This window comes from Salvelinus alpinus, chromosome 18, assembly GCF_045679555.1.
Source record: "Salvelinus alpinus chromosome 18, SLU_Salpinus.1, whole genome shotgun sequence".
Taxonomy (NCBI): Eukaryota; Metazoa; Chordata; class Actinopteri; order Salmoniformes; family Salmonidae; genus Salvelinus; species Salvelinus alpinus.
Genome location: NC_092103.1, coordinates 44,077,550 through 44,093,309, shown reverse-complemented (window position 1 = coordinate 44,093,309; position 15,760 = coordinate 44,077,550). Strand labels below are relative to the sequence as shown.

The 15,760-nt window shown below is 46.8% G+C and overlaps 1 protein-coding gene across 1 annotated transcript in view; it reads right to left on the bottom strand.

Annotated features, from left to right (window-relative positions):
- Positions 1 to 15,760, bottom strand: part of fbn2a (fibrillin 2a) — a 222,242-nt gene that overhangs the window by 141,873 nt on the left and 64,609 nt on the right. The window contains exons 9-10 of the mRNA XM_071351419.1: positions 7,051 to 7,203; positions 1,598 to 1,966 (exon numbers count right to left, since the gene is read on the bottom strand). Of these exons, the coding sequence (XP_071207520.1) occupies positions 1,598 to 1,966; positions 7,051 to 7,203 (522 nt within the window). The remainder of the gene's footprint in view (positions 1 to 1,597; positions 1,967 to 7,050; positions 7,204 to 15,760) is intronic.

Here is a 15,760-nt window from a genome sequence, read left to right as displayed (position 1 = left end):
TTCACACAATACCCCATTAAAAAAACTGCAAAAATGTAGAAAGTTTTGTAAATGTATAAAATGTTTCAAAAAATATGGAAATATGACATTTACATAAGTATTCAGACCCTTTTACCCAGTACTTTATTGAAGCACGGTTGGCAGCAATTACAGCCTTGAGTCTTCTTGGGTGTGATGCTACAAGCTTGGCACACATATATTTGGAGAGTTTCTCCAATTCTTCTCTGAAGGTCCTTTCAAGCGCTGTCAGGTTGGATGGGGAGTGTCGCTGCACAGCTATTTTCAGGTCTCTCCAGAGATGTTTGATCGGGTTCAAGTCCGGGCTCTGGCTGGCCACTCAAGGACATTCAGAGATGTGTCCCGAAGCTACTCCTGCGTTGTCTTGGCTGTGTGCTTAGGGTCGTTGTCCTGTTGGAAGGTGAAACTTCGCCCCAGTCTGAGGTCCTGAGCGCTCTGGAGCAGGTTTTAAGGATCTCTCTGTACTTTGCTCCGTTTGTCTTTCCCTCAATCCTGACTAGTCTCCCAGTCCCTGCCGCTGAAAAACATCCCCACTGCATGATGCTGCCACCACCATGCTTCACCGTAGGGATGGTGTCAGGTTTCCTCCAGACGTGACGCTTGGCATTCAGGCCAAAGAGTTCAATCTTAGTTTCATCATGCCAGATAATCTTGTTTCTCATGGTCTGAGAGTCCTTTAGGTGCCATTTGGCAAAATGGTGGGCTGTGGGCTGTCATGTGCTTTTTACTGAAGAGTGGCTTCCGTCTGGTCACTCTACCATAAAGGCCTGATTGGTGGAGTGCTGCAGAGATCGTTGTCATTCTGGAAGTTTCTCCCATCTCCACAAAGGAACTCTGAAGCTCTGTCAGTGACCATCGGGTTCTTGGTCACCTCCCTGACCAAGGCCCTTCTCCCCAGATTGAGCAGTTTGGCCGGATGGCCAGCTCTAGGAAGAGTCTTGGTGGTTCCAAACCTCTTCCATTTAAGAATGATGGAGGCCTCTGTGTTCTTGGGGACCTTCAATGCTGCAGAATGTTTTCTAGCACCCTTCCCCAGATCTGTGCCTCGACACAATCCTGTCTAGGAGCTCTACGGACAATTCCTTCGACCCCTTGGCTTGGTTTTTGCTCTGACATGCACTGTCAACTGTGGGACCTTATATAGACAGGTGTGTGCCTTTCCAAATCATATCCAATCAATTGAATTTACCACAGGTGGACTCCAAGTTATAGAAACATCTCAAGGATGATCAATGTAAACAGGATGCACCTGAGCTCCATTTAGAGTCTCATAGCAAAGGTCTGAATACTTATGTAAATAAGGTATTTCTGTTTTATTTTTAATACATTTGCAAACATTTCTAAAAACCTGTTAACACTTAGTCATTATGGGGTATTGTGTGTAGATTGATGAGGATTTTATTTTATTTTATCCATTTTAGAATGAGGCTGTAACGTAACAAAATGTGGAAAAAGTCATGGGGTCTGAATACTTTCCGAATGCACTGTATGTAGATACTGTACACATCTTACAGCTTGCAGAGCCTATGCTATCTGTTGAATGTGTGGGTGCTTCTAGTGCATGTGGAGGTTTCCTTACCTAAGTCTGGCCTTTGTCCATTTCCATTAGGAACCCCTTGGCCATTCAGTGTTGGATCGTAGCCACTGCTGGGTCTAGATGGATCATAGCCACCATTGGGTCTGGATGGGTCATACCCACCATTGGGTCTGGATGGGTCATACCCCCCCTTGGGTCTAGATGGATCATAGCCACCATTGGGTCTAGATGGATCATAGCCACCATTGGGTCTAGATGGATCATAGCCACCATTGGGGCTGGACGGGTCGTTGCCACCATTGGGCCTTTGAGGGATCAAAGGATTTAGAGGATTCATGGGGTTGGGTCTCCCTCCAAAGTCTCCATCTGGGTAGGGTAGGACTCCTTGGACACACAGTCGGCGGTACTCCTCTGGGGGACGGTGAGACAAAGGTCAAGATGTTAGTCAGCAGTGAGAGGAAAGGTCATCTGGATGATGGTGGAACAGGTTTGAAAAGTTCAAACATCAATAGGTTTGCCAGCAGTGAGAGTAGAGGTCAAAGGTCAAAACTACAGTGTGCCTTGAAACAGATCATGTCTAAGGACACTAAGCCATACTACTTCAAACCCTTAACCATGTCTCTCTTTGACATCAAAGTATAAAGTCAGTTGGTTGCTCTGAGAGGACACAAATACTCTCTAACGCTCTCTATATGATCTAAAGCAATCACAAACTACGGTCATGTTCTGTAGGCCACAACACAGCAACATGTTTGAAGGTTTTATAAACATCATTAGACAAGTTCAAGTTCTCCTACGTTTCTCCCATTTTGTGTTACTTACCGAACACCCAGCAGACGTTCCGGCCCCCACAAACATGAGTTGCTCACCCCTGTCCTCTACACTTGAGGTGAAACGAACCTGAGTTGCTCACCCCTGTCCTCTAGACTGAGGTGAAACCTACCTGAATTGCTCACCCCTGTCCTCTAGACTGAGGTGAAACCTACCTGAGTTGCTCACCCCTGTTCTCTAGATTTGAGGTGAAACCAACCTGAGTTGCTCACCCCTGTCCTCTAGACTGAGGTGAAACCTACCTGAGTTGCTCACCCCTGTCCTGTAGACTTGAGGTGAAACCAACCTGAGTTGCTCACCCCTGTCCTCTAGACTGAGGTGAAACCAACCTGAGTTGCTCACCCCTGTCCTCTAGACTGAGGTGAAACCTACCTGAGTTGCTCACCCCTGTCCTCTAGACTGAGGTGAAACCTACCTGAGTTGCTCACCCCTGTCCTCTAGATTTGAGTTGAAACCAACCTGAGTTGCTCACCCCTGTCCTCTAGACTGAGGTGAAACCAACCTGAGTTGCTCACCCCTGTCCTCTAGATTTGAGTTGAAACCAACCTGAGTTGCTCACCGCTGTCCTCTAGATTTGAGTTGAAACCAACCTGAGTTGCTCACCGCTGTCCTGTAGATTTGAGGTGAAACCAACCTGAGTTGCTCACCGCTGTCCTCTAGATTTGAGGTGAAACCAACCTGAGTTGCTCACCGCTGTCCTCTAGATTTGAGGTGAAACCTACCTGAGTTGCTCACCGCTGTCCTCTAGATTTGAGGTGAAACCAACCTGAGTTGCTCACCGCTGTCCTCTAGATTTGAGTTGAAACCAACCTGAGTTGCTCACCGCTGTCCTCTAGGTTTGAGTTGAAACCAACCTGAGTTGCTCACCCCTGTCCTCCAGATTTGAGGTGAAACCAACCTGAGTTGCTCACCGCTGTCCTGTAGATTTGAGGTGAAACCAACCGGAGTTGCTCACCGCTGTCCTCTAGATTTGAGGTGAAACCAACCTGAGTTGCTCACCGCTGTCCTCTAGATTTGAGGTGAAACCTACCTGAGTTGCTCACTGCTGTCTTCTAGATTTGAGATGAAACCAAAGCAACACATGCCTGTGAAGTAGGATTTGGAGGAACAGGTATCCTGTGTGCTATGCCCAGTCTGGGGTGGGAGCCAGAGGAAATGGGGGAGAGTGCCAGGGGCTTTCAGAGCCCTCCAGTCTGCCCTGACATTACCAAGGTACCATTCTGTTACCGCCTGCAGCAGCAGAACACTATCTGTTACCGCATGACAGGCACTTTGGGCTCAGCATCAGATTCAGCAGTTCTCCAACCTGCCTCAGGTTTTCATGGGCTTTTTACAATGAGGTGCAGTTAAGGGCAGAACTTACATAACTCTAGAGAGAGATATAACGATGGTTTTGACGTTGAAGTAGCTAATAATGATACAGAGAATTATAACTATGGAAATGTCAAAAGGTTTTGACGTTGAAGTAGTGTCACGGATCCCCCCCCCGTACTACTGCTCATTACGTTCACCAGCTCCGGAGGTCTACGTCACTGGCCTTCTAGGCGCCATTGAACGGGATTCATCACCACCAACCCCGGACTGTCTTGTCTCATTACGCACACCTGGTTCCCATTCCCCCTGCTTAGTACAGTGGCAAGAAAAAGTATGTGAACCCTTTGGAATTACCTGGACTTCTGTATAAATTGGTCATAAAATTTGATCTGATCTTCATCTAAGTCACAACAAAAGACCAACACAGTCTGCTTAAACTAATAACACACAAACAATTATACGTTTTCATGTCTTTATTGAACACACCGTGTAAACATTCACAGTGCAAGGTGGGAAAAGTATGTGAACCCTTGGATTTAATAACTGGTTGACCCTCCTTTGGCAGTAATAACCTCAACCAAACATTTTATGTAGTTGTGGATCAGACCAGCACAACAGTCAGGAGGAATTTTGGACCATTCCTCTTTACAAAACTGTTTCAGTTCAGCAATATTCTTGGGATGTCTGGTGTGAACCGCTTTCGTGAGGTCATGCCACAGCATCTCAATCGGGTTGAGGTCAGGACTCTGACTGGGCCACTCCAGAAGGAGTATTTTCTTCTGTTTTGAAGCATTTCTGTCGTTGATTTACTTCTGTGTTTTGGATCGTTGTCCTGTTGCATCACCCAACTTCTGTTGAGCTTCAATTGGAGGACACATAAGCCTAACATTCTCCTGCAAAATGTCTTGATAAACTTGGGAATTCATTTTTCCGTCGATGATAGCAAGCTGTCCAGGGCCTGAGGCAGCAAAGCAGATCCAAACCATGTTGCTCCCTTCACAAGACTTTACAGTTGGGATGAGGTTTTGATGTTGGTGTGCTGTGCTTTTTTAGCGCTGTGGAACATCCAGATGCTCTTTTGCTATCTTCGGACGTGCAGCAATGTTTCTTTTGGACAGCAGTTGCTTCTTCCGTGGTGTCCTCCCATGAACACCATTCTTGTTTAGTGTTTTACGTATCGTAGACTCGTCAGCAGAGATGTTAGCATGTTCCAGAGATTTCTGTAAGTCTTTAGTTGACACTCTAGGATTGTTCTTAACCTCATTGAGCATTCTGCGCTGTGCTCTTGCAGGCATCTTTGCAGGACGCCCACTCCTAGGGAAAGTAGCAACAGTGTTGAACATTCTCCATTTATAGACAATTTGTCTTACCGTGGACTGATGAACATCAAGGCTGTTAGAGATGCTTTTGTAACCCTTTACAGCTTTATGCAAGTCAACAGTCTTCTGAGATCTCTTTTCGAGGCATGGTTCACATCAGGCAGTGCTTCTTTTGAATAGCAAACTCAAATTTTTGGAGTGTTTTTTTATAGGGCAGGGCAGCTCTAACCAACATCTCTAATCTCGTCTCAATGATTGTACTCCAGCTTAACTGACTCCTGACTACACAGTGAATGTTTAAATGATGTATTCAATATAGACCTGAAAAATTAAATAATTTGTGTGTTCAGATCTAATTTAATGACCAATTTATGCAGAAATCCAGATAATGGATTTACTGAAGACTTATCTCTTCAGTAGGTCATATGATTGAGTGTAGTCTGGCCCAGGAGTGTGAAGGTGAACGGAAAGGCTCTGGAGCAACGAACCGCCCTTGCTGTCTCTGCCTGGCTGGTTCCCCTCTCTCCATTGGGATTCTCTGCCTCTAACCCTATTACAGGGGCTGAGTCACTGGCTTACTGGTGCTCTTTCATGCCGTCCCTAGGAGGGGTGCGTCACTTGAGTGGGTTGAGTCACTGACGTGATCTTCCTGTCTGGGTTGCTGTACTTCTCCGGTGTCCTGTGTGAATTTGGGTATGCTCTCTCTAATTCTCTCCTTCTCTCTTTCTTTCTCTCTCTCGGAGGACCTGAGCCCTAGGACCATGCGTCAGGACTACCGGGCATGATGACTCCTTGCTGTCCCCAGTCCACCTGGCCTTGCTGCTGTTCCAGTTTCAACTGTTCTGCCTGCGGCTATGGAACCCTGACCTGTCCACCGTACGTGCTACCTGTCCCAGACCTGCTGTTTTCAACTCTCTAGAGACTGCAGGAGCGGTAGAGATACTCTTAATGATCGGCTATGAAAAGCCAACTGACATTTACTCCTGAGGTGCTGACTTGCTACACCCTCGATAACTAATGTGATTATTATTATTTGACCATGCTGGTCATTTATGAACATTTGAACATCTTGGCCATGTTCTGTTATAATCTCCACCCGGCACAGCCAGAAGAGGACTAGCCACCCCTCATAGCCTGGTTCCTCTCTAGGTTTCTTCCTAGGTTTTGGCCTTTCTAGGGAGTTTTTCCTAGCCACCATGCTTCTACACCTGCATTGCTTGCTATTTGGGGTTTTAGGCTGGGTTTCTGTACAGCACTTCGAGATATTAGCTGATGTACGAAGGGCTATATAAATAAATTTGATTTGATTTGATAATTCCAAAGGGTTCACATACTTTTTTTTGCCACTGTATGTGTATATATGTGCCCTCTGTTCCCCATTGTCCTTGTCGGTTATTGTTACCATGTCCGCTGGTCGTGTGAGTACCTGTGCTATTGTATCGGCTTCCACGCTACGTCTTATTGTGCACTCGTTTTACGAGTCTCGTCCCATGGATTATTTAGAGGTTTACACCTCGCTCTTTTGTTTGGGTGGAGAAAATTAAAAAAAACTATTACGTATTCCTTCGCCTGTCTCCAATCATTATACAACGTGACAAGTAGCTGATAATGATACAGAGAGATATAACTATGGTGCTTCTACACCTGCATTGCTTCCTGTTTGGGGGTTTTAGGCTGGGTTTCTGTACAGCACTTTGTGACATCAGCTGATGTAAGAAGGGCTTTATAAATACATTTGATTGATTGATTGATTGAAATGTCTAAAGGTTTTGACGTTGAAGTAGCTAATAATGATAGTCATTTACACATGACACTGCATAAGGTATGGCGATAGGCAACCCTGGTCTTAATTGAATCGATTAGCTAAGTCAAGGCCATAATTGGTTGACTCAAGTGTTTTGAGTAGAATAGGAGATTGTCACTACTAACAAATTATATATCTTCATTGTAAATGTTGCATCACACTAACTAAGAACCAGGCTTGCCAACCAAACATTGGCATAGGGGGAATATTATAGATTGGTGACTCACCTGATCCTCGGGCGGGGCATATTTCAGGCAGTGACCCTTGTGCCCAGCAGCGTCCGCTGTCACAGCAGCATGTGGCCTTACTGAAGAGGCCGGGCAGCTCCTGGGCACAGCGCCCGTTCAGCAGACCCCCGAAACACAAGCCTGCCTGCTGGTCTGAGAGAGCGGGAACAAGACATGGCATCACACAGTTAACACACATACTGTACACCTTGTCGTAGGTCTGCCAGGGTGAGAGGCAGACGAACAGGTAGAGAGACAGGGCGACAGCCAGACATGCAGACAGACAGGCAGGCAGACAGGCAGACAGGCAGCGAGACAGGCAGACAGACAGGCACATCCACAAGGCCGTCGTGTGGTGTATGGGTACATGCCTAATAATTCACCCAATGTTTCAAAATGTGCTAATTCATCCTTCTCATATCTTTACCATTTGAATTCCGTAACACTGTTGCTAATTTCACTCAGCTAATAGCTCCTTTATTTCCCCCGTCGACCTGTGGCGACCTTTACATTTTGTCGTAAATACGGGGAAGCACTTTGACATCGTTTTCACATGACTCCTTGATGTGGACGACATGTGAAATGTTACAGACATCTATCAGGGGCATTTAGACGAAGTAAAAAAAACACACCGTCATGACTGAAAATGAAGCGTTTGGTGTTTTTGCTACTTCGGTTCGTGAAAACACAGTGTCCTAAGCCAGCCCATGACAAACACTGGTATGTGTGTTGTACTGCTGTAATTAACAACACCAACAACACTGTTGGTACATAGTTACTAAATACTTTGTAATGACATAGAAATGCAGTGGAACAGATGTTGATGTTTTGTTATTGCACAAGCGGAAAACATTGGAACAGTGTTGTTTCTTTGGGGGGGGTTGTTTTATTTAACCTTTATTTAACTAGGCAAGTCAGTTAAGAACTAATTCTTATTTACAATGACGGCCTACGAACAGTGAGTTAACTGCCTTGTTCAGGGGCAGAATACAGTGGAACAGTGTTGTTATACAGTGGAACAGTGTTGTGTTCCAGACCATCTAAAGTGAGACAGATTGGACACCAAGACCGGAGCAAATCGGGTCCGAGTCAAGACCGAGACCAGAGGGGCGAGACTGAGTCAAGACCGAGACCGGAAGGGCGATACTGAGTCAAGACCGAGACCGGAAGGGCGAGACCGAGTCAAGACCGAGACCGGAGGGGCAGGGGGGCGAGACCGAGTCAAGACCGAGACCGGAAGGGCGAGACCGAGTCAAGACCGAGAACGGAAGGGTGAGACCGAGTCAAGACCGAGACCGGAAGGGCAAGACCGAGTCAAGAGCGAGACCGGAGGGGCGAGACCGAGTCAAGAGCGAGACCGGAGGGGCGAGACCGAGTCAAGACCGAGACCGGAAGGGCGAGACCGAGTCAAGACCGATACTGGGAGGGGCAAGACTGAGTCAAGACCGAGACCGGAAGGGCGAGACCGAGTCAAGACCGAGACCGGAAGGGCAAGACCGAGTCAAGAGCGAGACCGGAGGGGCGAGACCGAGTCAAGACCGAGACCGGAAGGGCGAGACCGAGTCAAGACCGATACTGGGAGGGGCAAGACTGAGTCAAGACCGAGACCGGAAGGGCGAGACTGAGTCAAGACCGAGACCGGAGGGGCAGGGGGGCGAGACCGAGTCAAGACCGAGACTGAGTCAAGATCAAGACCGGAGGGGCGAGACCGAGTCAAGAATGCGACCGTAGGGGTGAGATTGAGTCAAGACCGAGACCTGAGGGGCGGAGGGCAAAACCGAGTCAAGACCGAGACTGGGAGGGGCAAGACCGAGTCAAGACCGAGAACGAAGGGGCGAGACCGAGTCAAGACCGAGACCGGAGGGGCAAGACCGAGTCAAGACCGAGAACGAAGGGGCGAGACCGAGTCAAGACCGAGACCGGAGGGGTGGGGTGCGAGACCGAGTCAAGACCGAGACCGGAGGGGTGGGGACGAGACCGAGTCAAGACCGATACCGAAGGGGCGAGACCGAGATCAGGGGGGCAAGATCGAGTAAAGACCAAGACAAGACCGAGACTGGGAGAGGGACAAGGGGTCCGAGACCGAGTCAAGACCAAGACCAGAAAACTGCGAGTCCAATCCAATTTATGATTGTAATTTTGTCAAATCACCACCATAATAAGAGTTCAACATGTTCAGTATTTCTGAACAACATATGGATTCTTTAGACATTCCGAATAGTGGAAAAAATGCATGCTGGGGGAAAATAGAGACACTACAGATTATTCCTAATCCAAACTAACCCGAAGGGCTATAGGTTCACCACTGAAGGCCTATAGGTTCACCACTGAAGGCCTATAGGTTCACCACTGAAGGCCTATAGGTTCACCCCTGAAGGCCTATAGGTTCACCACTGAAGGCCTATAGGTTCACCCCTGAAGGCCTATAGGTTCACCACTGAAGGCCTATAGGTTCACCACTGAAGGTCTATAGGTTCACCACTGAAGGTCTATAGATTCACCACTGTACTAACATGTCTATAATAGATATATAAAGGCTGTTAAGATATTAATATTTCCAGAAAGGAGTGTATATATTATATATATCACTGTCCGAGACCATGTCAAGACCGAGTACGAATGTATCCGACACCGAGACAAGACCGAGTACGAATATATCCGACACTGAGACAAGACCGAGTACGAATGTATCCGACACTGAGTCAAGACCGAGTACGAATGTATCCGACACTGAGACAAGACCGAGTACGAATGTATCCGACACTGAGACAAGACCGAGTACGAATGTATCCGACACTGAGACAAGACCGAGTACGAATATATCCGACACTGAGACAAGACCGAGTACGAATGTATCCGACACTGAGACAAGACCGAGTACGAATGTATCCGACACTGAGACAAGACCGAGTACGAATGTACCCGACACTGAGACAAGACCGAGTACGAATGTATCCGACACTGAGACAAGACCGAGTACGAATATATCCGACACTGAGACAAGACCGAGTACGAATGTATCCGACACTGAGACAAGACCGAGTACGAATATATCCAACACTGAGACAAGACCGAGTACGAATATATCCGACACCGAGACAAGACCGAGTACGAATGTAACCGACATGTGGTCTCGAGACTGGACTTGAGTACTACAACACTACAGTGGAATTCACACACGTAGACACACACATTGATCGTATAGTTAGTTAACACACAAAACACACATATGTAGGCACACACACACACACACACACACACACACACACACACACACACACACACACACACACACACACACACACACACACACACACACACACACACACACACACACACACACACACACACACACACACACACACACACACACACAGTACTTCAGCTTGGTGTCGCCAGAAATCCCCTTTTTAAACACAAAACCTTTATGGCTGCATATTTCGACAGTGTGGTGTGAGAGATGGCTGAGCATCCTACGGTAGCCTGGCTGACTCTACTGTATATAGGTCAGCAGGGAACTTCTGAAGAATGAGAGTCCCAAATGGCACCCTATTCCCTATATAGTGCACTACTTTTGACCAAATAGGGTGCAGCCCTAGTCTTGTCTGACATCCGTGGCTCGAAGGCCTGTATGCACATGTGGGCCTCAATAAAGAGCAGCGTTTTTTTGTTGTTCTAGATACAGTAGAGACCCCGTGTTTAAAGTACACATTCAGGAATGTAACACCACAATGGAAATGCTGAAATGCACATATGTTGTAATTATATCTGCATCTACAAAATGTTAATCACGGGGGGGAGCTGTTATTGATTACAAATGTATTTCACAATGCTCCAACAAAAACATAACCCTGATCTTAGAAATTATATCCAAAATAAATATACACCCTTTGGGGAAAATCATGGGGGATCCACATCACATCCACCAATCGCAAACCAAAACCCAGATGTTACCATTAGTTGACTTGCACAGCTAAACGTTTCTGTTATTTTTCTAATTTGCAAATAAATACAGAATGCCAATTGGCTCCTTTCATTGTTCTAGTGGTCATAAGGATGAATTCTATCAGAGACCATAAACCTGTACTCACACGCACAGCAGTGTTCTCCAATATTGAACCGTTGGCTTTCATATTTTCCCGAATTAATCAGCGCGTCTCAAGCAATTTCTCCAACTGTCAACACGTTCAGATGAATAGAGGAGGCGTACATGGAGCCGCATTGGTTGGGAATTGTGGGAAGGTATGTGCTCGAGCTGTACGTTGGTTTTAGAGCTGCGTAGATGTCACAAAGGGATGCAGACTATCGCGTCTCTGCGTCTTTGCACTCTGGATTACTCTTAAAGAACACTCTCTAAGGAGCCCCACTCATCCCCTATCAACAGGTCTAGCATTAGCTTCCCCTCCCCCAATCCTAACCTTAAGCATTAATAGGGGAAATGCAAAACTGACCAAAGATCAGCATCTAGGAGCAACTTCCCCCTATTTTATTTATTCCACCTTTATTTAACCAGGTAGGCTAGTTGAGAACAAGTTCTCATTTACAACTGAGACATGGCCAAGATAAAGCAAAGCAGTGCGACACAAACAACAACACAGAGTTACACATGGAATAAACAAACATACAGTCAATAATACAATAGAAAAAAGTCTATATACAGTGTGTGCAAATGAGGTAGGATAAGGGAGATATGGCAATAAAGAGGCCATAGTGGCAAAATAATTACAATATAGCAATTAAACACTGCAGTGATAGACGTGCAGAAGATGAGTGTGCAAGTAGAGATACTGGGATGCAAAGGAGCAAAATAAAAATAAAAAATAACAGTATGGGGATGAGGTAGTTGGATGGGCTATTTACAGATGGGCTATGTACAGGTGCAGTGATCTGTGAGCTGCTCTGACAGCTGGTGCTTAAAGTTAGTGAGGGAGATATGAGTCTCCAGCTTCAGTGATTTTTTCAGTTCGTTCCAGTCATTGGCAGCAGAGAACTGGAAGGAAAGACGGCCAAAGGAGGAACTGGCTTCGGGGGTGACCAGTGAAATATACCTGCTGGACCGCGTGCTACGGGTGGGTGTTGCTATGGTGACCATGGAGCTGAGATAAGGCGGGGCTTTACCTAGCAAAGACTTATAGATGACCTGGAGCCAGTGGGTTTGGCGACGAATATGAAGCGAGGGCCAGCCAACGAGAGCATACAGGTCGCAGTGGTGGGTAGTATATGGGGCTTTGGTGACAAAATGGATGGCACTGTGATAGCAAATTGGATACAGCCTGAGTAGAGTGTTGGAGGCTATTTTGTAAATGACATCACCGAAGTCAAGGATCGGTAGGATAGTCAGTTTTACGAGGCAGCATGAGTTTTACGTTTGGCAGCATGAGTGAAGGATGCTTTGTTGCGAAATAGGAAGCCGATTCTAGATTTGATTTTGGATTGGAGATGCTTAATGTGAGTTTGGAAGGAGAGTTTACAGTCTAACCAGACACCTAGGTATTTGTAGTTGTCCACATATTCTAAGTCAGAACCGTCCAGAGTAGTGATGCTGGACGGGCGGGCAGGTGTGGGCAGCGATAGGTTGAAGATCATGCATTTAGTTTTACTTGCATTTAAGAGCAGTTGGAGGCCACGGAAGGAGAGTTGTATGGTATTGAAGCTCATCTGGAGGTTAGTTAACACAGTGTCCAAAGAAAGGCCAGAAGTATACAGAATAGTGTCGTCTGCGTAGAGGTGGATCAGAGAATCACCAGCAGCAAGAGCGACACCATCGATATATACAGAGAAGAGAGTCGGCCTGAGAATTGAACCCTGTGGCACCCCCATAGAGACTGTCAGAGGTCCGGACAATAGGCCCTCCGATTTGACACACAGAACTCTGTCTGAGAAGTAGTTGGTGAACCAGGCGAGGCAGTCATTTGAGAAACCAAGGCTGTTGAGTCTGCCAATAAGAATGTGGTGATTGACAGAGTCGAAAGCCTTGGCCAGGTCAATGAATACAGCTGCACAGTTTTGTCTCTTATTGATGGTGGTTATGATATCGTTTAGGACCTTGAGCGTGGCTGAGGTGCACCCATGACCAGCTCTGAAACCAGATTGCATAGTGGAGAAGGTACGGTGAGATTCGAAATGGTCGGTAATCTTTTTGTTAGCTTGGCTTTCAAAGACCTTAGAAAGGCAGGGTAGAATAGATATAGGTCTGTAGCAGTTTGGGTCTAGAGTGTCTCCCCTTTGAAGAGGGGGATGACCGAAGCAGATTTCCAATCTTTGGGGATCTCAGACGATACGAAAGAGAGGTTAAACAGGCTAGTAATAGGGGTTGCAACAATTTCTGCGGATCATTTTAGAAAGAGAGGGTCCAGATTGTCTAGCCCGACTGATTTGTAGGGGTCTAGATTTTGCAGCTCTTTCAGAACATCAGCTTTATGGATTTGGGTGAAGGAGAAATGGGGGAGGCTTGGACAAGTTGCTGTGGGGGATACAGGGCTGTTGACCAGGGTAGGGGTGGAAAGCATGGCCAGCCGTAGAAAAATGCTTATTGAAATTCTCAATTATAGTGGATTTATCGGTGGTGACAGTGTTTCCTAGCCTCAGTGCAATGGGCAGCTGGGAGGAGGTGCTCTTATTCTCCATGGACTTTACAGTGTCCCAGAACTTGTTGAAGTTTGTGCTACAGGATGCAAATTTCTGTTTGAAAAAGCTAACGTTTGCTTTCCTACCTGCCTGTGTTAACTAACCCCTACACCACCATAACATTTGCCAACCCTCTTGGAGAGCTACTTTTGTTCCAGCCCAACACACCTGGCTGGGCTGTATTCATTAGGAATCAAAACAAAGAAAACGGACTGAAACAGAGATGACTCCCTGAACTTGTCCAATGAGGAACACTTGTTTTGCTACAATTATTTTGCCACGTTGTGCTCTTGTAACATTATAGCTTCAGTCACTCTCCTCGCCCCTACCTGGGCTCGAACCAGGGAACCTCTGCACACATCAACAACAGTCACCCTCTACTTCACGGTCTCAGAGCGAGTGACGTCACCGATTGAAACACTATTAGCGCACACCACCGCTAACTAGCTAGCCATTTCACATCGGTTACACTCACCCCCCTTTTGACCTCCACCTTTTCTGCAGCAACCAGTGATCCGGGTCAACAGCATCAATGTATCAGTATAGCTTCCGTCCCTCTCCTCGCCCCTACCTGGGCTTGAACCAGGAACCCTCTGCACACATCAACAACTGACACCCACGAAGCATCGTTACCCATCGCGCAACAAAAGCCGCAGCCCTTGCAGAGCAAGGGGAACAACTACTTCACGGTCTCAGAGCGAGTGACGTCACCGATTGAAATGCTATTAGCGCACACCACCGCTAACTAGCTAGCCATTTCACATCGGTTACACTCTAATGAATAGTGCCCTGGTTCTACTAATCAGCTGCTGATCAGGACCTTGATTAGCTGTATCAGGGCTGGAGGGCTTTAACAAAAAACCTGCATTCCCTGTGGCTTCACTAATTGGCAAAGTAGTCCACAAACCTTGTGCGCTTTAGATCTACATCCAACACTAGTGAAAAGACTAACCAAACCCAGGAGCTTGCTACGTCTGATCTAATCTAATAGAGTCTGTCTTCTTTGTTGGTCTTTCTGAGGGCTGAGGGAGAGATGGAAAGAGCTAGGGGTTGAGGGAGGAAGAGAGTGGGACCAGTGCAATGTTCTTTATCTCTGGAGCTGGTTATGTGCTAATGGCTGTCCTGGAGAGACAGAGGAGCCAGAGACATGGCAACAGGCCAGACCGGCAAATGCCTTAAGCTCTGGAGACGAGGGCTGCGTCCCAAATTGCCTATGGGCTTTGGTCAAAAGTAGTGCACTACATAGGGAATATGGCCTCATTTGGGACACAACCTAGGGGGCTTCCAGCTGTTAGACCACATTTCCTCTCTTACTCTTTGGACAGTCTTTCTGTACAAAAATGTTGAAAAAACCTATTATCTAGAATCATCACTACATACAGACAGCAAAATTGAATTTTGCAGCATGAAACCACCCCACTTGACACGTCATCCTTTACCTTGACCGCTCTTTCTTACTCCCTCCCTTTTCTCTTTCTCCCACCACCCTCTCCTCATCACCCTGTCTCAACTAGGGGAATGTGAGGTGTGTGATGGGTGGTAATTGTAGGTTAAGGTCCAGCTGCTGACACTGTTTGATCTCTACCCAACACACACACACACACACACACATACACAAAGTCCTCCTCCCCCCCATTCTCCACTTGTCAGAGCATGCTTCAGATGGAGGGGTAGCCTGGTCTGGTTTTCTCCCCTGGATCATCCTGGTAGCCATAACTCTAACCCTGGTAACCCTAACCCTGGTAACCATAACTCTGGTAACCCTAACTCTAACCCTGGTAACCCTATCTCTATCCCTGGTAACCATAACTCTAACCCTAACCCTGGTAACCCTAACCCTGGTAACCCTAACCATAACCCTAACCCTGGTAACCCTAACTATAACCCTGGTAACCCTAACCCTGGTAACCATAACTCTAACCCTAACCCTGGTAACCCTAACCCTGGTAACCCTAACTATAACCCTAACCCTGGTAACCCTAACCCTGGTAACCCTAACCCTAACCCTGGTAACCATAACCCTAACCCTGGTAACCATAACCCTGGTAACCATAACCCTAACCCTGGTAACCCTAACCCTAAC